At 42.7% G+C, this 22,766-nt stretch overlaps 1 protein-coding gene across 8 annotated transcripts in view; it reads right to left on the reverse strand.

The window, feature by feature from the left end:
* ARHGEF28 (Rho guanine nucleotide exchange factor 28) overlaps positions 1–21,239 on the reverse strand; it is a 132,810-nt gene extending 111,571 nt beyond the window's left edge. For 6 of the 8 annotated variants that reach the window (XM_033163728.1, XM_033163726.1, XM_033163725.1 and 3 more), the window contains exons 1-3: positions 21,125–21,238; positions 7,882–8,023; positions 4,769–5,062 (exon numbers count right to left, since the gene is read on the reverse strand). In XM_033163728.1, the coding sequence (XP_033019619.1) occupies positions 4,769–5,062; positions 7,882–8,023; positions 21,125–21,157 (469 nt within the window). In that variant the 5' untranslated portion in view covers positions 21,158–21,238. Of the gene's footprint in view, positions 1–4,768; positions 5,063–7,881; positions 8,024–21,124 lie in introns of all 8 variants that reach the window. The other 2 variants (XM_033163723.1, XM_033163727.1) reach the window with 1 other exon arrangement.
* Positions 21,240–22,766: the final 1,527 nt, after the last annotated feature.

The following is a 22,766-nucleotide window of genomic DNA, read 5'->3' on the forward strand; positions in this document are numbered from 1 at the left end:
GCACACGAAAGCTCATACCAAGAAAAAACTTAGTTGGTCTCTAAGGTGCTACTGGAAGGATTTTTTTATTATTATTATTTTACTATGGCAGACCAACACGGCTACCTACCTGTACATTGCAAGTGTTGGTCTAGATGACCCCCAAGTCATCTTGGGTCCCTTCCAAGTCTACGATTCTGTGATTCCATGCAACCTTCATAACTGAGGAAAAGAAATCACATAATCTAGTATGCTCACCTTCCATTTGCATCTACTCTCTGTGGCAAACATTCCTCACAATGAATAACAAATGGCCTCTTTCTAGAAGCAGTGAGGATTTAAAAGGTTATAGCCAATACTTTAAATTGGGCCTGGAAACAGACTAGAAACCAGTGCCCAACTATTCCCTTTGTACTTTGACTGGAGATCTCAGCAGGAACAAAAGTCATGGTTGTATTATTACTGCTCCTTTACATTGTTTAACAAAACAATGGGTGTGCATTTCATGGAAAGGCAGGGGTGTGTCCTACTCCTAGGTCCATCCAACCATGACACCATAACTTTCCTGGCCTGGCCATCAATACGTGTCCCATTTTAATCCTATTCAATGTCCCATGACCAAAATAAAACCAAGCAGTATCATCACTGTCTCGTCACTGACCAGGACTCGGAGGGTAAAAGGGACAACATGCTCTCCTTTCAAGGAAAATGATTGCTATTTTGCTGGCGTGGTGCCTGAAATGAAGACAAACACACACCCAGAGTCCATTGTAGTCTACCATGCCACTGTACATAAAAAATACTGGCTTCAAATGACTCTCCACAACAGAGGCACAGCATATGCAGATTGGAGGCAGAGCTTCTTGGTTCAGTAAGCTTCAAAAAATATTATGGACTTCAATAAGTGCCCCAGGGGTGAGGAACCTTTTTGAGCCCAATAGTGGGTCAACCTTTGGGGGGGGGAGGAGAACAGATGCCAATGATGCATGGATCAAGAGGCAAAATTGAGTGAAGGAACACATGTGATGCTTACTTTTTCAGAGGTTGCGACACATACTTTCACATGCCTATCGGGCATCACCATGGTAGGAAAGAGGCATTATCACATTGCCACAAAACACCCTAGCCAGGCAAAAGCACTCGAGGATGCTGGTGAGGCATGTGGCCTGGGGACAGTCTCAAGGGCCAGAAAGAAAGGCCTGGAGGGGTTTGGGTTTTTCCCCCTGTAGGCTTGCGGGCTTGTTAGTTGACCTAATCTTTGAACACTCCCACTCCCATGGGGGGGGGACTCCACCAACACTGCTTTTCATGAAAAACATGCCAGTCTAGTTTTACCGAGCTTCCATTGAAAACCTCAAGGGCTTTCCCGCACACAAGGAGTCAAATCATTCCCCACCAATCACTTTTCTCTTTCCACTTGACAGGCCCACAAATCCCCACAAATACAGATACTTCAGGGCCTATAATCCAGCCATGTGCCTAGATTAGGAATAGAGCCGTTTTGCTGCGTGTGGTTATGCAGGAGAGCTCTGCCTGTCCCTTTCCCAGTCCCTTGTACTAGATTTGTGCAACAGAAAGAGCACCGCCTCCATAAGGACATAAACAGAGCCTGCAGGATCAGACCAGGGGCCCAACTAGTCCAGCATCCTATCCTCACAGTGGCCAGTCAGGTGCCTGTAGGAAGTTTGCAAGCAAGACCTGAGCACAATAGCACTCTCTCCCCTCCTGTGGCTTCCAGCAACTGGTATTCAGAAAATGGAGAGAGGGAGAGAGAAAGGCAAGATAAAAGGTTTCACGAATAAGGACACATTTTACAGGCAGGGGACTAGGAAGAGCAGATTTGGCACTGATGGTGTTTGGCAGGTGCCAAGAGCACTCCTGTGGTGGCATGCCACTGCAAGGAAAGGGTTTGACTCATATCACCACCTAGATTTTGCCTTAAGACTTCTGCCAGAGAGCCTCTGCTGAAGGCGGGCTTATCCAGACTTTCCTTGGGAGCCTTGTCAGTTTCATCTCTCACCACAATATTATACAGCACAAGGAACACACCACTTCCAAATGATTTAAAAAACCAATTTAAAAGTGAGCGTTGTAACATGCCATGGCAAGGCAGGGGGTTGGGGGGGGGGGAACTGTGCCATTCGTAACTAGTCACATCGCACCCGATAAGGGTTTTAGTGAAACTTGCGTAACTATGCCCCATATAGCAATTTCAACAGAATCGAGTGATCTACCTAGGGAGAAACATCCCATTTAACCTGGAACCAGACAAACTTGACCTCATGTTTTATTACAAAAGGCACAGGATCCAAAGACTCCTGTGAGCACCCGAGTGCTGTCACAAACTCACAAAAACTTGTGCTTCTCTTTTTCCACCCACAACTACTCAAACTGCATCAGGTGTCACTCCAGATAGTCCTCAAATCTGAAAGCAATCTTTGGGGCAGCATAGAGAGCTGGAAACTTCAGAAACCCAGTTTCATAGATTAATCTCACTTTGCACCCTCTTTGATTCCACCCACGTTCTGTTAGATGTTGCCTGTTAGAAGCGTAACTCAAAAAAAAAGAGAAAAGGAAACACACTTCAAATGTTTTAAATTCTACTTCCTCTAAAGCAAAAAAAAAAAAAAAAAACCAAACTTATTTACATAAGTATAAGCCTTTAATTATATTCCATGCCTTTGTTGTAACACGATTCAATGTGAATCATATCCAATAAGGTTAAAACAACCAGTGTGGCAGATCTTTGGGGGTAGTGTTGTAGTAAATAAGCTGCTAGCTAGCCAAAATTCCTGTACTGCAACATTCCCTTGGCTATTTCAAAGACAATAAAGGTCTCCTTTTGTTTGTGTAATCACAATTTTTGAATAAAAACACTTTGACTGCTTGGAATCAAGGTGGAGACATTTTATTACCAGCAACTTCATTCTTTTTGAAAGCTCAAAGTTTTCATCAGTTGTTGACAAGCATTATTCATAAACTGAACAAAATCCACAAAGGAAACGAAGGGTTGTTGTTGCATTTTTTTTTTTTAAAAAAAAAGGAGAGAGACTGAATTACAGTGGTAATTATAAAGGCTTTGTAACTAAATTGCCTTATCTGAATGATAATGTTCACATAGTAGCAGAAACATAAAAGACAGTCAGTTTATAGCCTTCAATTTCATTTCTAAATGTTAATTCACACCTCAGCAATGCTGGTATGGGAGAGGAATTGTGTCATTTGTCCAACCACAAGGAAACAGCTACCCCGCCGCTATGATCAGCCAACCTCTCCAGTGTTAGCTGAAGATAGTTCCTCATTAGCTCTTGATGGCTAGAAGATGTTTCTTTGATGAACATTTCTGATTAGCTGCTATGATGCACACACACCACACATTTAAAGCACATCCTCTTCGCGCAAGAAACCTGAGTAATGTAGTTTACCTTTCACTGAGCTACAATTCCCAACACCCTTAACAAACCACAGTTCCCAGGATTCAGAGGGGAGAGTGTTGCTCTAAATGTATGCTGAGTACATGGGCTATGACACATCCCACATGACCAGCTTTTTTGGGGGGGGGTTTAGAGAAATGACAAATTGGGAGTTATAGAACACAACCAGAAAAGCAGAAAACTGTGGTGCGTATCTAGCAGGAAGAGCTTCAGGGCAGGTGTGGGAAACCTTTGACCCTCCAGATGCTGCTGAACTACCACTCTTATCCTCCCTGGCCATCGTCCATGCTAGCTAGGGCTGATTGGAACTGCAAATTAGCATCTCCAACGATCTGACCTTAAAACAAAACAAAACCCTGAAGTGGCTGTCCCTGAAGCTCTTATTGTTTGAAGAAGTAGCCATACAAAACAGTATGACTCATGACATAAGAAACTCAGGAAGCTGCCTTACATCAAGCCAGACTATGGACCATAGCTGTCAAGTCTCCCTTTTTTAGCGGGAAACTCCCTTATTCCAAGCCGTTTCCCACTGCTATCCCTTATTGTTGATATCCCTTAAAGTTCCCTTATTTCCGGAAAGGAGAGTTGGAGTCTGGGGACTCCTTGGGTCCCTGCATTTCTCAGCCCTGCCTGCCTACCTCACAGGACTGTTGTGGGCTTAAATGAGGACTAGGACCAGGGAGCTCATTGGAGAAAAAGGTGGAATATAAATAATAATAACAAACAGACAGACAGACAGATATATAAAGAAGAAGATAAAATAGACAAATGTTTCTCGGCAATGGGTGCTCAGATTAAGCATTGCTGCCCCTAACTGGAGGCAGAGCAGAGCCAACCTGGCCAGAAGCCATCAGTGGTCCTCTCCTCCTGCATGAATTTGCCTAATCCTTTTCTAAAGCCATCCAAGTTGGTGGCCATTGCTGCTCTCTGTGGCAGGGAGATCCAGAGGTTAACCATGTGCTGCGTGAATAAGTGCTTTCTTTTCTCTGCCCTGGTTTCTCTGCCCTGATTTCTCTTTCCTGGTGTAAATTAATTTGTAGCCTGAGGGGATTACCGTGGAGTGGACTGTCCCTGAGAACCGTAGACTGTCCCCAGGACAGGTGAGGGTGCTGATCCCTTATTTTCAAATCCGAAACTTGACAGCTATGCTATGGACCCATTTAGCTCAGTATTATCAACACTGACAGCAGCTCTCCAGGGATCCAAGAGGGAATCACCAGGAAACTCAACCCTCTGGCTATGCCAGAGATTGAACATGGGACCTACTCACACAAAGCAAGTGCTAAACCCCTGAGCTATGGCACACATTATAGAGAAACAGGCACAAAGTGGGAGAAAGAGAGAGAACCACTTACCCTCTCCAGAACTATTCCCAACCACGCTCCAAGCAGGTGGAAAATCTTCATGAGCCATAGCTAGCATGACATCATGATCCAGGGACTGAAAATCTTCCTCCATTAAAGCAAACCTGCTGAGAAGCGTCTGGTGACTGGAGGGAGTGAGGCAATCAGCCTGGCTCATCAGAAAACATGCTAACTCATAAGCTGTGTTCCGTTTGAAAGCGACAGATGCAAAGCCCAGAGTCACAAGTACGCCTTCTTTTGTGTACATGACCGCAGAGACAGAAACATTTTCCTGTTCTCCATGAGCTGGAAAAAGAAGTACAAGAATTATTATCCATTAAACACTCAATGGTTTCAGGAGATAGACAAACAGAATCATTCCTACACACTGTCTTAAATAATGGAAAGTTATACTTATCATGAACTTCTAAGCAGCAGAACAGGCAAGAAAGTTTTGACCCATCCTCTGGTTGAAAGCATGGCCAGCAAGTCTGGTGTCCTCCCTGAAAATGAGGCTCTTCCCATACTCAGGACATGACCTCAGCCATACAAACAACAACAGCAACAACAAGAACAACAACCTCAGAGACCTAGATCCCCAAGGATCTCATTGTTCTAGTTTCCATAGGCCAATAGAGAGAATAATGGGTAATAGAGAGGGCCCACTTACAACCTCTTCATGGACCAGAAGGTCAATGTGGGGGGGGGGGTGGACTGCTCAAGTCAAACAAGGCAGCTACAGCTGAGATGACAAAAGTTCCAGAGCCTCCCCAAATGGCAAGCTTTTACTAGTGTGACAGGGACCTCTCCTGCGAGCAGCAATTCCTTAACACCTTCCCTTTCCTGGGTCTATAACCAGACAGCTACAATAAAAGGTGCAATGAAGTTGCAGAATCCTTGAAAACGAGGTCCCAGGGCAGAACATCATAACAGGAAAGCATTAACCCAGTGACAGGAGACTTTTAGCCCACCAAACTAGTACTGGAATACAACTCCCCTCATCTTTGGCCTTGCTGACTGCGGCTGATGGGAATTGGGATCCACAACACCCACAAGGACATCCCTGGGTTAGTCCATTCTCCAGTCAGAGGTGGAACAAGAAATTACAATGTCCCTTCTGTGGAAGTGGCTTCCCCCATATCCAGTTTTGTTTTGTCTTGTTTTTGTCTTAGCCTTCAATGAGAACAGGGACACTGTTGTTCTCGAACAGTACTAAAGAGTGAAGTCAGTATTTTTATTTATTTTTATTTTGTTCATAGGGTTTTTGTCTCTCCTCCCCATCCAGTTTCTAACATTTCTAGCTAGCTGGAAAAGGGAGGTTTTCTGGATTTTTTGCTGGGACACAGATACAGAGGGCTCACTGCTGCAAGGTTCATGAAGGGCTCCTTGCTCATTCATTCTATAATTTTGTTTTCATACTGAGCAAGCACAAAACTTTGTACTCAGCACAAAGTCCCATCTTTTCCTTTTTTTAAAAAACACAAGAAATGAATAAATCAAGTTTCTATCCTTTAAGACTATAACAATATGCTTTAGAGTATGCAGCCAATGCTTAGGGCAATGAGAGGCAGTGGAGAGAGCATGCGGAACAGATTTTTCAGTGGTTTCAGGAACTGGGTCCTCAATGCTTTCTTTTCTCCCAATGATTAGCAGAAGCAGCATAGATTTTATAAGATTTGTAAACCCATTAACTGAGTTTGCAAAATGCATGCTACTCACAGGACAGTTTGCATGATGCAAACTAAGTAAAGAACAACAAAGAAACTTCAGTTGCCTTGGCACAGATTTTCTTCCCTTTGAAATCAATGTGTACTAAGCCATGGTTAAGAGAATTCTGTCAGGTATTTTGATTTCATATATTAAAGCAGGCTATAGAAATACGTCTTGCTACGGGTATGAGCAGTGCTTTTTCCTGGGGGGATACATGGGCACGCATACCCCTAAACATTTTGTGAATCTAAGTTTGGCCTCATCGAGGGGCAGTATTTCAATATGAGTAGGAAAATGAGAGTACCCCTAAACATTTTTTTAGAAAAAAAGCAGTGTGTGTGAGTGTGTAACAAAGAAACATGCAGAGCACACAGAAAGTTGCAGTAGCGAGGAGGATGCTTCAAATAAAAACAAAAGCACCTTCCTCTTCTTTGCTCAGCAGCAGCAATTGCTGAAGAGCAAGCCAACCTGCTCCAGGCAATAGGAGGCTATCTAGCCATCCAAATCAGAACTCTGCCTGTTTCTCAGCTCACCACCACTGCATGAATCAAGCAAGGGCAGAAAAGACTTTCCTATGATTGCTTCAGCCTGAAGTACAGGTGCTGGAGAGGACAACCGAAGCCAAAAACATCATTTGTGGCAGTTCTGCATAGCTATTATACCCTAAGCAACATGTATCACACTCAAAGCCTACCTCTGAGTTGTTGTGAGGATACAGAGATGAGCCATGCATTCCCTTGGAGGGATAATAAGCAGTGGCGTAGCAAGGGAGGGGCGGGTTCCAGGGGAGGGGGGTGACACTCCCCGGCCCCTCCTGACACTCCCCTGCCGCCCGACACCCCATCTGTGCTTCTTTATGGATGGACAGGGCAGCCCCACGAGCAGCCGCTCGCTCGCCGGCTCGTGGGGCTGCCCCGTCCGTAAAGCAGCACGGCCAGGGCAGCCCCACAGGCTGCCGCTCGCTCGCCGGCTCACTGCGGGAGCAGCAGCGCTGGCCCGAATGCACTGCCCATGCCCGGAAATTCCAGGAATGCGTAGTGCAGCCAACATGCGTCCACGCATTGTGACGCCCCACCCCCAGGGGGGTGCCGAGGCTTCCTCCACCACTGATAAGATCAGTATTCATAGTAATAAATCACATACTAGAAGCAGTACTTATTATTATCATTATTATTAATAACAACAGCAACCAGATTTGCCTGTTTGCCATACACAAATTGAGTGAAGTGGAGTTTGCCACAGTGACTTTGCTATGTGAGGAGAAGCCACAGAACCTCTTCTTGTGGCAGCTCCCTCACTGCCTTTAGGCTTCTGTTGCCATAAACAGTAAAACATCAGAATTCACTGGCCGTCCCTTGCAAGAATAAAAACACAGAGAAGACAGTCAAAATGTGTAGTGTAACTGCAAGACTCACCTGGAATAATAGATTCGAGGGACTTATCAGTAACGGGCTTGGCAAAAACCACATGTCTCTGGATTGAACCATTGTAAACAAAGTAGAATTCAGCATCCTCTGGGAGATTTTTGTCAAGTGTTCCATATATAGGGCTCTGTCCCTAGAAAATGAATGCAACTTTGTTGAGCTGTATCATAGAGTACCATATGTAGGTCTACCTTTCTTTCAAACCTACATCATGAAAATTACCGCCCTGCTGTATTCTTATGAAAAGTGCAGTCTGTAAATATTTAAGTGAATACATGAATAAATAACCTATCAGTTCAAAGAAAAGGTAACGTGTGTGAGGTGTCAATAATCTACTTTGCACTTCCACTGATGTCATTGGAAAACTCAAAACACTTGCTTAAATCTTTCCTATTGAAATCAGATAGATTATGCCCCCTCGTAGATAAACCATTTTAATTCAGTTCAAACCAATTCCTGCCACTGTAGTTCAAAGCAGATTAAAAAAAAAAAAAGTTAAACACATATAAACAAGTAAAAACAATATCATGACTCACCTAGCACAATACCTTCAGCATTTGCATTTATATATCAAACATATTAGATTTATTCCAAATGATTTGATTAAATCCTAAGCATTTTGTTGATAAAACTTGTGTTCGCTGCTTTTATATTAACACTTCTGAATTTATGCTAGTTCTAACAGAGATCAATCCACACATCTTCTAATCTAAGCAACTGAAATTAACAAGTCAAGACAAGCCATTCATGCAACAATAAAGCACAGTAGAAAGATATTTTTTTTTAAGAGTCAGAATACAACAGCAAAACATCTGGTATATTTTAGGGAGGAAATTTAGATGGAACTGTGTTTCCTTAAGGCTTAAGGGAAGAATGGCTTGCTTCACGAAGAGTTCCTGGTTGCTACAGTTACTTTTAATAAACCTCAGACAGAATTGTCCTGAAGTGACTGAAGCAGCTTGGTGAGGAAAACAAATTGCGTAAAGAGTTGACAAGTCTTTCACTGTTAAAAATAACATTTTAGCGCATCCATCCCAAGACAGTTCTCCTAGGTAAGGGAAGGGGAATTTGTGGCCCTTCCATTGTTCTTGGGGTACAACGCCCACCATCCCTGACCATTAGCCAAGCAGGCCAGGGCTGATGGGAGCTGGAGTCATCTCAATCCAACAAGATGCATAGCTACAGCAACACAACGAACTGAATGCACTGGTATTGCTATTGTGGCATCATGCCTGAGGCACAGGAAATAGATCCATCTTGTGATACATCCCAAATCTATAGTGAAATCTCTACTAGGATCAACCAAAAAGTCACAAGCTATCAAGGAGAATGTTGAGCAAAATGAGGGAGAGGAAGGGAAAGAGTAAAAGTTGGCATGATGCTAATGCAGTCTTAACAGGTGTATCTGAAGAAGTGTGCATGCACACGAAAGCTCATACCAAGAACAAACTTAGTTGGTCTCTAAGGTGCTACTTAGAGAAGATCAAACCTATCCATTCTCAAAGAAATCAGCCCTGAGTGCTCACTAGAAGGACAGATCCTGAAGTTGAGGCTCCAGTACTTTGGCCACCTCATGAGAAGAGAAGACTCCCTAGAAAAAACCCTGATGTTGGGAAAGATGGAGGGCACAAGGAGAAGGGGACGACAGAGGATGAGATGGTTGGACAGTGTTCTCGAAGCTACTAACATGAGTTTGGCCAAACTGCGAGAGGCAGTGAAGGATAGGCGTGCCTGGCGTGCTCTGGTCCATGGGGTCACGAAGAGTCGGACACGACTGAACGACTGAACAACAACAACAAGGTGCTACTGGAAGGTTTTTTATTTTATTTTATTTTTTTATATTTTGTTTTGACTATGGCAGACCAACACGGCTACCTACCTGTAACCAGTCTTAACATGGGGAGAGTTCGGGGAGTTGGGTAGACTTAATCATATTAGCCTCTGCTGAAAGAAACAATCTAGGTAGATCCCTCCATTTGGGGAGAATATTAAGCTTGGCAGGATCCATTTCCACCATTAATTAGAAATTATCACATTGGATGTGTATCAGTACTAATTGTGTTTTGAACATCCATGAAGTCCAAGCAATCTCCTCAGGTCTCCTGATAACATCTGGTTAAAAATGCACCACATCACATCACTACATCCAGGATTTCCAGGCCTCTTCCATGATACAGCATATCAAATAAATTGAAGAAGAAGAAAAAACCTGAAGAAGTCACACTTTGCCACCTTTAAAAGTTTACTGAAGAGATACAGGTCAGCAGCAGCCACAGATTCCTTGCAATATGTAGCTTGGGCCTGAGGCCATTGGGTAAAGTCATCAAAAACATGGTGCAAAGTGCCACACCAAGGCAACACCTAGTTATAACTGCAGTTTTTATCCAAACTTGGTCATGCATTCTCATTTTCTATCTGTGTATATGATTAGGGAATAGGATGCAAGTGCACTAATGGAAAATGAATCAGACCCAACTCAGGAAATGATGACTATGCAGAGGATACCAATAATGTAAGCCTTTCCTAGTACATTATCTCAGATATGCATAACTAGAGTGATTCTTCATGCACACTGTACCTGGACGTTAATCTGTGGAGGAGTGCTTTTTCACCACGGAAATTCAAAATATTCTGTGTGAGTGTGTACACAGGTGTGCGTAATTTGTGCAGCTTAGCTTTCCCACACCAGTTTGCTGTTTCTTTGCAAGCCAAATAGCCACAGCTTTGGCACTATTTTTGTTTGCAAAACAGCTTTGTTCAAATTTCTAGTAAGAGAGCTATCAGGCAGCTAATTAGATTTGTCTATGTAACAGCATCATCAAATACAAGCAAAGCTAATTCAGAGGCATTGGATACAATCACATGCCATGGTAAACCATAGTTACTATTTTCTGTTTACACCTTTCTTGACTGTTGATAGTGTTTTCTTTTTGGGTTCTGGCTACTACAGTTGCCGAAATTCTATATCACGAGTATGACTATCTGAATTTTGAGATTCACTTTGAGATTCATAAACGAAAAGCAGTATGTAAGTTTTTAAAATAAACAAGTAGTGCCACTCTGAACACTACAGGACACTTTGCCCAACACTTCCTCAAACCTAGAGTCAACCCAGGGCACCTCACGAATAAATTTAGCCAATACATTTCCCAAACGTCATCCCACAGTGGTACGTGGTTAACTGGCATACGTAACTCAACTGCGGTTCTTTTTTTCTAGTATGTGCTCAGAGGATAAACACCAAAGCACCACACAATCATTTCAAATATTAAAACCCCTCAAAAAAAACCAAATGTACACCAAATTATAAAACAACAGGACAGAAATTAAGTTGCATTTTATATCGAAATTCCTACAAGTATCTCATAAATGCTCACATCTGGCATCCAAACAGTAGTAATAAAAGACTTCCATAATTAGAATGTATGTGTGTGATATGTGTGTTTGTTTGTTCCTGGCCTGGAGGTGACACCTAACTCCATTTGTGTCAATCTGACACACCCTTGCACCTGGAATCAGCTTTTCCCCACATCTCCTTCATATCTGTGTTTATACACAGGAAAAGGCTTTTGAGGCTTACGGGTGAGCAGAGCACATCCTGCCACTTTACGTAAGAGTACTGCAACTGTACTTCATGTACAGTGATACATCCCAACCTCATGCACTCCAGATCTGTGGGACTACAACTCCCATCAGCCCCAGCCCCAATGTGGTCATTGTTCAGAGATGAAAGCAACTACAGACCAACGCTTCAGGCTGAGAGAGGCTGATCTAAATCATATTCAACTCCCTGTTCTTGCCATACCTGTTTTAACACCACCTGCACCTCCTGAGGTTGTTCTGTATTCCCCTCAGGACTTCTCTGGGCCAAAAGAAAGACTCCTACAAATAACCATCCAAAGTAGCACCTTCTCTCACAGGAACCTGCCCATTTCCAGTCCTTCTGCCCTTGGCAGCCAGGTGGGTGATGAACAGGGAATAGACCTTCTTGGTTGTGGTGCCTTGCCTGCAGGAAATTCTACCCACAGAAGCTCACCTGGCAATAACCCTCAGTGGCTTTTAAGGAACAGGAGACAACAATTTTATCTATTCTAGGCCAATAATCTAGCCCAGTATTGTCCACTCTGACTGGCAGCACCTCTTAGGGGGTCTCAGGCATTAGGAGCTACCTAATCTAACCATTTTAACTGGAAATGCCAGGAACTGAACCTGGGACCTTGGCTAGCTTTTTTTTTTAAAGGGGGCAGTAGGCCAAATAAATGTGGGAACCTCTGGACTATATGATCTTCAGAGTCCCTTCCAATTCTACAATTTTATGATTCTATTATTCTGTTGTGTCTCCAGGGCTCCATTTAGATCTCTCTGGGTCTACAAACCCAAATTCAACTGTGCGGAACCCCGCCAGTTCAAACTTTAAAAGGAAAGGAAAAGTGGGTTCAGTATAGTCAGCCCTGTTGTTGTTGTTGTTGTTGTTAACTGAGTAAGTATACAGCCTGCCCAAATTCCCAGGGTGGCTTACAGATTTCAAAACCAGAAGAATCCATAAGAACAGCATAAAATAAAAACCTTCCAGCCAAGGAAAAACAGAGCAAATCAAACTAAAAGACCAGAGAAAACTAAAAGGGTTTTGCCTGGGGCTGAACCACACTGAAGTACCGGTAGGCACCAGACGAGCTTCCCTATGAAGAGCATTCCACAACTGGGGCACCACCACTGAGAAGGCCCTTTCCCTGGTAAAGCACACCACCATGACCACATGTCTCAAAAAACAAAACCCTGCATGGTCAAGTTTCTTTCTTTTGCTTATGATGAGATGTTGAAGCTCCGAAAGGAACAAAAAAATAAATAGCAGCAGCAGAGAGCGCCCCTTCTCCCTCCTCCTGCTTGGCCTGATCAGTGTTTGCCCTTTCTCCCTGCTTTCTCCAGCTTCACACTTTGTCTTGATCTTATCTTCACCAAGTCTCCAACTGTCTCATCTGGCATCTGCTTAGTATGTGACCACCTGGTTTTCATTCAGCTTGGCTACAAAGACTGGATTGGAACTGAATTGTATACACTGGGTTTCTGATGCAACTTTACTTTTGAGATCATAACAGGAGTTCCAAGCCAGGTCTTGATACATCACACCTCTGTTATAATTAAATTATAATTAAATCTGAGCTCCAGGCAAAGTAATTTCAAAGGCTGAGTTTAATTGAGGACACTCTTTGAAAGTGATATGTCTTAAGAAGCCTATTGACATCTTCCTGCTTGGAAAAAAAATCACATAGTCACAGAGATTGCTGTCACAAGGTCTTCCCAGATCTAGAATAAAAAGTTTGCAATGCCTAGCCAGATGAAGACACAGAGAGTTTGCCTTGGCCAAACATATTACCTGGAATTTCAAAACCAGCCAGGGACAAAAGTGGCCTTCCAAGTTTTAGACTTAACAGCAGATGGGCAAAATCTTTCAGTATTCAATAGGCCTACTGTCACATTTGCCTGACACGTTTAAAAGCTAATACCTACCCCTTTTGCTCAACCGAGGGCTGTGTGCTCTGCCAGATCAAAATTTAGCAAACATTACTATGGAACTGCAGTGTCTTCTCTATGGATCTTTGTTGCTATAGAATAAATGACATTTCCTACAAATAAGGGCTATGCAGGATTAGCAAATAAAACATACACTATGGCTTTAGCTTAGAGTTGCCTATAGTTACCTAAACTGCTATGGTAAGACATCTGTATGGTAGACTTACTAGTGTTGAACTAGGACTTAGGAGGCAGCTTCAAACACACGCAACCATGAACGTGAGCAGCCTTGAGCAAATCACTATCTCATTGCCTAACCCTCCTAACAGGGTTGTTGTGATGACGAAAGCAAGGAGGCTACAAACACGACCGTGAGCTCCTGGGAGGAAATGGAGAATACAAACAGAACAGGACCAGATTATCTGAAAGACACCATACTTCCGTATGAGCCTGCCCAGGTTTTAAGATCCTTGGAGGAGACTCTTCTGTTTGTCCTAACAACTTATAGCAGGAATCCAGAATAGGGCCATCTCAGCGGTTGCTCCCAGGCTCTAAAATTTTGTGCTAACTGGTGCCTGGATAGCCCCATCTCCAAAGCCCTTTTGCCAGCATGACGTTGTTACTGAAATACACCTTTTGCCCATAAGCTGCTTTGTAAACATGTTGAAATTGGTTTTAACTGGTTGCTTTTATTGCCTTTAGTGATACTTTAAAAATAATTAACTGTTGTGATTGTGTGCATGTGGTACATATGTAGACTAATCAATGAACAATTTAATAAGCCCAGCGGTTGCTACGAGCAAGAATAGAAAAACCTGAACCACCAAAGACGTGAAATAAAAGAAGGAAGGAGTGGAAGTTTAGTAACCCAAATCAAGTAGCAACCATGCAGCCTGTAAATATCATGGAGAAGAAAGAATAAAACAAAGAGAAGAATTAAAACCAAAATGGATCTAATTTACAATTGTGAGTCAATACATGGGAAGATTAGAGCCTACGGAACATTTGCTGGTGTTTTGTTTAAGGAAAGTCGTGTGACTACTTGTATGAATAGAGTGAAATTTGATACAGCAAACCTAAGCAGGTATTGAAACAACCATGACCTAAATGGGGTGGTGATGAAGAAAACACTACCAAGCCAAGCCTAGAGAGTCACAAATAGAAGGCAAAACCATTCAATGCTTTAACTGCCACAACACTTAACACCTAATTCCTTTCAGCACAAACTTTCATAGGGAAGGGCCCACTTATCATTCAGATATGGAGAGCTGCATGTCCCCATTTTATTTATTTATTTATTACATCTATACCTTATTTATTATTTATTACATCCATACCCCACGAAGCGACTGGCATGAGTTTGGCCAAACTGCGGGAGGCAGTGGAGGATAGGGGTGCCTGGTGTGCTCTGGTCCATGGGGTCACGAAGAGTTGGACACGACTGAACGACAACAACCCCACCTTTCTTCAAAGGAGCTCAAGATGGCACATATGGCTTCCTTTTTATCTTCACAACAACCCTGTGAGGTAGGTTAGGCCAAGAGACCATGACTATCCCACATCCCAAGGTCACCCAGTGAGCTTCGTGTCTTACTCAGTATTTGCACCCTGGTCTCCCAGGTCACAGTCTGACACTCTAACCACTACACACTGGGCTCTTATATATTTTATGAAGCATAGTGAATAGTTGAATATAGTACCTGTAATAATCTGGTATTGACATGTGACACTCTTGCCAAAAAGGGTGGGCCAACTTATAGTAACTAGAACTCACTAGAGAGGGGTAACATGGACCAGGCCTACTAATTGCCCTCCTTACCAGCTGACAATAAGGAGAGCTAAAGACCACTTGAGATACATTTCTCACTAACATGTGTAGTTGAGGACAGACAGAAACCTTAGGGTTTGAAACTGGTTATAAAACTTAGTCTGGGTGCATATAAGAAGAGTCTAATAAATGAATTGCAATACATGTTGGTTTTCCGCAATTTAAGAATTGCATTTCTACATGCTCGTCAGGATCTTCATAAAAAGCAAGGGGGGGGGAATAGGGCAGTAATAACTGCCACACTACAAAAGAACTCTGCGTAAACTAGAACAGAGAGATCAAATGAAAAGTCCAAGTGAAGTTTGACAACTCAGTGACTGAACTGTACAAAAACTCTGATAAGAATATAGTTACAATTCTAATTTGCCAGCCAAAACCAACAAGGTAGGTAAGTTATCTGCCAAATACAAAGGGATCAAAAGAACTTCACAATGCCTGTACAAGTACAGGGGGGGGGGACAGATTAGGCATATCAAGAAACAGTTCACTAAAATAAATGTGTGCCTTTGTCATTGTAGAATAAATGCATATTGTCATCTGATAAAATAACCTTTCTAAAACTAGTTCACACATTTCCCACTGCCTGATAAACCTGCTTGCTGCTAGCAATGATACAGGGCTTAACCCAGTCCACACTAAAAAATTCACACCTCTTGGGAGTGCCAAGGCACTCTTTAGAATTTGTACACAGGGCCGGCGCGTCCATTAAGGCGAACTAGGCAATTGCCTAGGGCGCCAAAATGGAGGGGGCGCTGGCCAGGCTTGGGGGGGGCGGGGCGGGCTAGCAGCAGCTTCTCCGCTATAGCGGAGAGGTGCTGCTTGCCCCCTACACCACCCTCCTTTATACATTCCAGGTCTTAGACACAGCACACTGAAAAGTTGTTGGTGTTGGCATCCATCTGTCACTGGTAAGCGATTATAGAGTTTACATCAGCCTTAACTCATATTAACAATAATAATAAATAATTTTTTATTTATATCCCGCCCTTCCCAGTTCAGAAACCCGGGCTCAGGGCAGCTAACAACAAATTTAAAACACTTAATTAAGGCCTGTCTATGGTGCCAGTTCCCTATATAACAGAAATCTCTCAGTGGAATACAGTGGTAGTCTTTCTCTGCCTCCAGCTCCTCTCCTCTCCTGTAACGCCCAGCATTCAAATGACCTCCCCAACCCTGGGCCAAATTTTATCCAAATAGTTTTAGAGAGCTTAAAATGGGGTGATGCTGTTTCTAAAACAAGGTAATCGTTGCTAAATGCAGTGCAAGTCCACTTACATAATAGGCATTTTACAATAGCAGGTTGGTGTTGGGATTCAAACATGCCAAAGGGCTTGTGCTTACCCACTGGGATGTCTGATCTGTGTGGAAAGGCCAGAGGTGGCCCAAGGCTCTTTCATTACAGTCAAACCTCGGTTGTCAAACGTGATCCGTTCCAGAAGCCTGTTCGGCTTCCAAAACGTTTGACAAGCAAATTGCAGCTTCCGATCTGTTGCAAGTGTTTCCTGCACTCAGCGGAAGCCACGTCAGACATTCAGCTTCCAAAAAATGTTTGAAAACTGAAGCATTTACTTCCTGGTTTTCGGCATTCGGGAACCAAAACGTTCCAAAACAGAGCCATTCAGGAGCTGAGGTTTGACTGTACTCCTCTTGTCTTAAAGAGATTTGAAAATCTATATTAGGTTTCTCATCAGTCTTACAATGCCAATTGACTCTTTTAAATGACTAGGACCATGGGGAGGGACCAGAGCTCCATTGTAGAGCTAGTGGCTCAGTCATTGGCATCTCCAGCTAAAAGAGGTAGCAGCAGGTAATCTACAAGATTCTAGGCAGCTGGTGACAGTCAGAGTAGTACTGGAAGTGTTGGGGTACAACTCAGTTTGTACTGGACACTGATGTGTCTGCATGGGAAAGAGCAGAAGACAGAAAAAGAAACCTTCAAGTTTCCTAGACTGTTCTTTCTGACCTAGCCGGTGCTGACCTTCCATGAGGTGCTAAACTGATACTCTTGCTGACCTCATTTTCTACTTCCATCTTCATCCTCACCTTGGGAGAGGAGACATTTTGTGTGTCTCTGCTGCTGAGATGCAAGAGAAAGCATAGCTCAAGGAATCTCCACCTCAGTTAGATACAACTAGGAACTTTCCTATCAAGCATGCCTTTCTAGTAAATAAATGTAGATGTCTTACTTTCCTAAACTCAGAGGCTCAGTGTGATTTTCTCCAGGGTAAAACACACTCCTCCAACAGGGACTCAGTATGAAGTTCAGCTGAGGAGTGCTTTAGCTCCAAATGGCAACAAGCAGAATAGGGAACCAGTGACCCTCAAGATGTTGCTGAATTACAGCTCCCATTTACTATGCTGGCAGAGCCTGATGGAACCTGAAGTCTAACAACATTTGGAGGTCCCCAGGCTCCCCATCCCTGCAGTAAACAATACTGAGCTAGATGAACAAGTAGTCTGACCAGCTTCATCTGTTTCTATGAGCTCAGTATTTATTTAGTGACCAGAATCGGGGAAACCTGTTCCATGCACTCAGATTCTTCCATGTGGCCAGTGGGAATGCACAACTTCCTTTCTTCCTTTGCCCACCACCATGCTATATTAGGGAATGATGTGAACCAGCCATGAGTTTCTAAAGCAATTTGCCACACAGCTTGAAGGGGAGGTGGAAGGCTATGATGAATTCAATACCAAAGAGATGGTTATATGTGTCTCTGGGTTAATTAGATTGTGGCAAATAGTACTGTCTCTCCTGAGCCACAATTAACAGCATGATATGTGATGCATAAGCAACTCCATTTAATTATATCTTTGATTCAATAATCCACTTGCACTGTGGCTACAGAGTCTGCAGATGGAAGGATCCAATCGAGCCCGGTTGTTCTCTCTCTCTCTCTCTCTCACACACACACACACACACACACACAAATAAAGGCCACACAATGGACTACAACTACTTTCAGCCCCAGCCAGTGTAACCAATGGGCAGGAATGCTGGGAGTTGTACTGTAGTTCTAAACGGTTGTTAGCTATCCCTTCCTTAGACTCTTGTTTCTTCTCTCTCCCATCACACTGCTTCCATGACACACATATACATGAATGTTTGTAGGTATAGATATAGTCCTATCAGTAACCTCTGCCTGCATGGTGGGATTGTGCCCACTGTAACTACATGATTTCTGGAAAATACATAAATTCTATAGTGACAACAACAAAATCAGAATTTGACTACCTCAATAAGCATGGCAATTATAAAAATAAAAAGCATTAGTTTTTCATGATGAAGTTATTGGCTTTTATAAAAAATATTTTATTGTCTTAATTATTCACCTCAAACGCTGTCAATCTATGACACCAGTCTGTTGCAGATAATCTCCTTCAGACCTCATAAAATGACGTTTGTTTAAAGCTGAAGTTGACTCAAAACCTGTGCACTCCACATTCAACACAGTTCTCAACTTAAAACACTGAACTCAACAACTTTCCTTTGACTTCCATCTTTCAAGTTTTCAAGACAATATTTTTATTGACTCACCTGACACAGAGTTATGTTTAGGTCAATTTCTTCCTGGTGCAGTAAGTCAACATAAATAATCAGCCTCAACTGAAATGATCTGCCTCCTCTGAAAAATCAAATCTGAAGTCCTCTCTTGTCTCTGGTTTGAAAGTATCAATTTTTTCGAAGTTATGTGGATTCTACCCCACTTTACAAAAAGGATGGAAACTCAAGGAAAAGAACGTTTTCATCATCTGTCTTAGAAAAATATCGTGACACTTTGTAGTCTTCAGAAACCCAAATGTATAGAATTTCAACCAAACACAACAGGCCAGAAATCTATTCCATGAGAACGGACAAAGGAACCACTCTCAGTGCCTAATTTAAATACAGGTCTGATTGTGTATCCCATGAAAGGCACACTAATAAGGCAGGAGTTTCTCTAATGGAACGAACTCCCAAGTGGTTTATATACTGCTTTAGAAGCCAGCGATGGGCCAGCCTTGGCACAACTTTTTGCTGTTTCATCAGTGGGGCAATTGTGACTGATATTCTCTGTGCGCACCTGCTCATAATAAACCAGGATGCCTACAATCATAAAGCGATATCGTTTTTGGAAATTTTTAGAGAATGGTTTATTTATAGCATTTACATTTTTTATTTGTTTTGTTTTAAAGCCCTATTCCAGCATTCAGGCCAACACACGAGGGCACAAAGTATGTAAGGGACATAGGCTCAGGCAGCAGAACTTGAGCCAGCATACAGTAAGTTATGCTAGTGAAAGTCCTAAGAAAGGGGGTATTCCAGGAAGGGGCAAGGAGAGACTTGCACCTATTCCAAAACCTGTTCACCTCAGTCATGTGACCTAGGGCGCAATCCTCAAAACTCAGGCCCACACTCACCTGCCAGCTCAACCAGCAGTAACCCCTCTCAGGGGCTCCTCAATGGAGTTTGCAATAGGAGTAAGTTAGGCCAGTCTTTGTTAAGCTGGCTTCCTATAGTTAGGATTGCTTTGAAAGGCTATAATCCAGGCATGTCCAAAGTCCATTTCGGGGGCCTAATCTGGCCCACCGGTCGGTTTAATCCGGCCCCTGTGGCAGTTTATTTCCTAGGGTAAAATCCTAAAATAAACCTCAACAACTGCAGGTCAACAACTTTGGTTGGCCCTTTGGTCGGCCCTCACAGCCCATCACTTCATCAAATCTGGCCCTCTTTGAAAAAAGTTCAGACACCTATGCAAACTAACTAAGGAGCAAATCACATTGAATCAGTCAGACTTACCTCTGTGTAAGAATGCATAGCATTGCACTGTAAGGTGTCTTTAAATCAGCAAGAGCCCTACTGAAAGCAAAAAAAAAAAACCCAAAAAAACCACCGGCAAACTAAACTGAAAACATGCATTAAAACCCAAAACTATTAATCAAAGCAGTTGTGTAATAATAATACAGACAACTCTTTAGAAAGTTTTTACTGACTCTCTTTCCATCACTCCATCCATTCTGGCTTTCCCACCAACACCATCTTCCTTCTGTCCCCTGCTGAAATTAAGCTGAATGGTGCATAAAATTGGACTAAGGACAACAGGCTTCCCATCCCTGTTACTGAGAACAAACCCTGGTCAAACCATGGTTTCCAATCCTGGTCTGTATAATAAATTACAGTTTAAACAATCCAAAGTTTCCAGAGTTTGAACACTATGGGAAACTGGGTTTAGCTTAAACTGGGAGCAGAAACTTCCAGTTTCCACTTCTGGTACCTAAAAGAAGAGTAGAAATGAGGTGAGAGTGCAGAATCTTAAGCCTTTCCATGGTTTGTTCCATGGTGGTGTTTCTGGATGTTGTTGGATTCCAACTCCCATCAGGCTAATGGGAACTGTAGTACACAGCAACATGTGGTTGTCACCACATTGGCTGCCCCATATTGTACGGAGAAACCATGGTTTCCCCTTACATTTGAACAAGGCCTGTACGTTTAACAATTGTATGCCAACCTCAGTCACAAGACCCTTTACTTGTTACTAGCATGACATATAGAACAGGAGAAAGAAGCAGAGAAACAACCATAATGGAAATGTTTATCTTCTAAAAACAGGGAGGCTATTTTCCTGCCACAGTTAGAATATCCATTCCAAATTCTGCCAGCTGAAAGGATAGAAAAGTGCTGTAATATTTATATCAGAACATAAAAACTATCTCAAAGCTACTTCAGAAACACATGCCCCAATATGCATGAAAGGTACTACTGCTACACCAGCTCCAGTGAGATAGTAGCATTCAATGGCTTAAAGCCTCTGTCAAGCAGGGAACATAATTTCTGCTTCATTCACACTGCTTTTCAGTAAGACCTTACTGAAAACAAAAGGACCTTTTAGGGCAGAAGCCTAACGCATTGGAACTTACATAAAGAGGTACTTCAGTGCAGCTCAATTCCATCGTTGCAGCATCTACAAATAGAGGAAACCAAAGTAATTATCACACACTTTAATTCAAGGCATCGACACTATTCTGTGCATTGTTCTGAATCCAACACTCAACCTATCACCATGGCATCTGAACTGCTTTCCAAGCAAGCAATTTCCGAGCATCTGTAAAAGCCACTCCTCCTTGTGCATTTCTCCATAACCAAGGGAACATGGCAGGTACAAAAGTAGAATTATAGGGGGAAAGTTACACCAGTTTAAAAAAACAACTGGTTAAATTTAAATACATTTGCAGAGCATCAATATATATTTGCTTCCGTTTCCATGAGATTATTCACTATAAACCTGTACACCTTGGCTTATTTCAGCTCTGTATATTGTTATCTGTAGTTTAGAATCATAGAATTGTAGCATTGGAAGGGACCCTGAGGATCATCCAGTCCAACCTCCTGCAATGCAGGAATATGCAGCTGTCACGTATGGGGATCGGACCTGCACAGTGGCGGAGCTTCATGCTCTGGCACCGGGGGCGGGAAGCAAGCAGGGGAGGGGCTGGCACACGTTCTGGGGATGGGGCGCACTGCCCACAGGTGCGAGGCGGGCGTTCTGGGGGCGGGGCGCGCCGAGATGAAACCCTATCAGTATCCCGCTGCCCGGGGTGCCCCACCCCCTACTCCCCGCCCTTCCTACACCAGTGGACCTGCAGCATTGACATTATCAGGACCATGCTCTAACCAACTGAGCAGATAGGATACTTTCAGTAAATGTGGTGAAAAATCCAGGGGTCAATATAATTTTGTTCTTGTTTTCTTTACTAAAGGTGAAAAGTATGCTCAATCGGTTTAAAATTCTTCAGTTAATAATGCCATACATTTTTCGCCTGTCATAATTATCCATTGGTGTTCATTCACGTAAATTATGTTGCATTTTTAAAAAAGGAATTGACCATATTTTTGATAGGGGTGCTTGCTTTTATCAATAGATTAAGCAAGCATATTTTGAGTAAACTATTACTCTGACAGTTTAAAATAAGTTGAGAGAAGTCGGCAGTTCTTCAGCAATTATCACAACATACTCTGTCATTTTGCCTGCTGCCTCACCCATCATTTTGCACAAAATCTTATACTGCCCCTAGCAAGCGTCACACTTCAAACAGCAAACCAGGGTGGTTGTTTGCAAGTAGGAATGGTTGAATCTGTCACTTCTTCATTTTTCTCCATATTTCCACATCTGTTTGTGATTTTTTTTTAAAGTTCTCGTGAAAATTCATCAGCATTGTAGTGTGGATTTCTCGTGAAAATTCATCAGCATTGTAGTGTGAATTTCTCCTAATATAACCACCATTGTTTGCAATTTTGTCTGATATACACATATTTGCAAAACAATTTACCCTAATAGGATGCAGTTTTGTATGCTACTTTCAGTAACATACCTACATTAAGCACACACTAATCTAGTATATCCAGTTTTGTAAACATTACTCAGCAGGAGAACTGCATTGCAAAATTCAAATAAGTATTGAATTTCGAAGATTCACATATTGTTTTGGAAAGTTCACATTAGGTAGGCGCACTTTTCTCCCTTATCCCTATTTGTAAGTAATTCTACTCAGTTGGGCTGAA

The sequence above is a fragment of the Lacerta agilis genome, chromosome 11 (genome assembly GCF_009819535.1).
Source record: "Lacerta agilis isolate rLacAgi1 chromosome 11, rLacAgi1.pri, whole genome shotgun sequence".
Taxonomy (NCBI): domain Eukaryota; kingdom Metazoa; phylum Chordata; class Lepidosauria; order Squamata; family Lacertidae; genus Lacerta; species Lacerta agilis.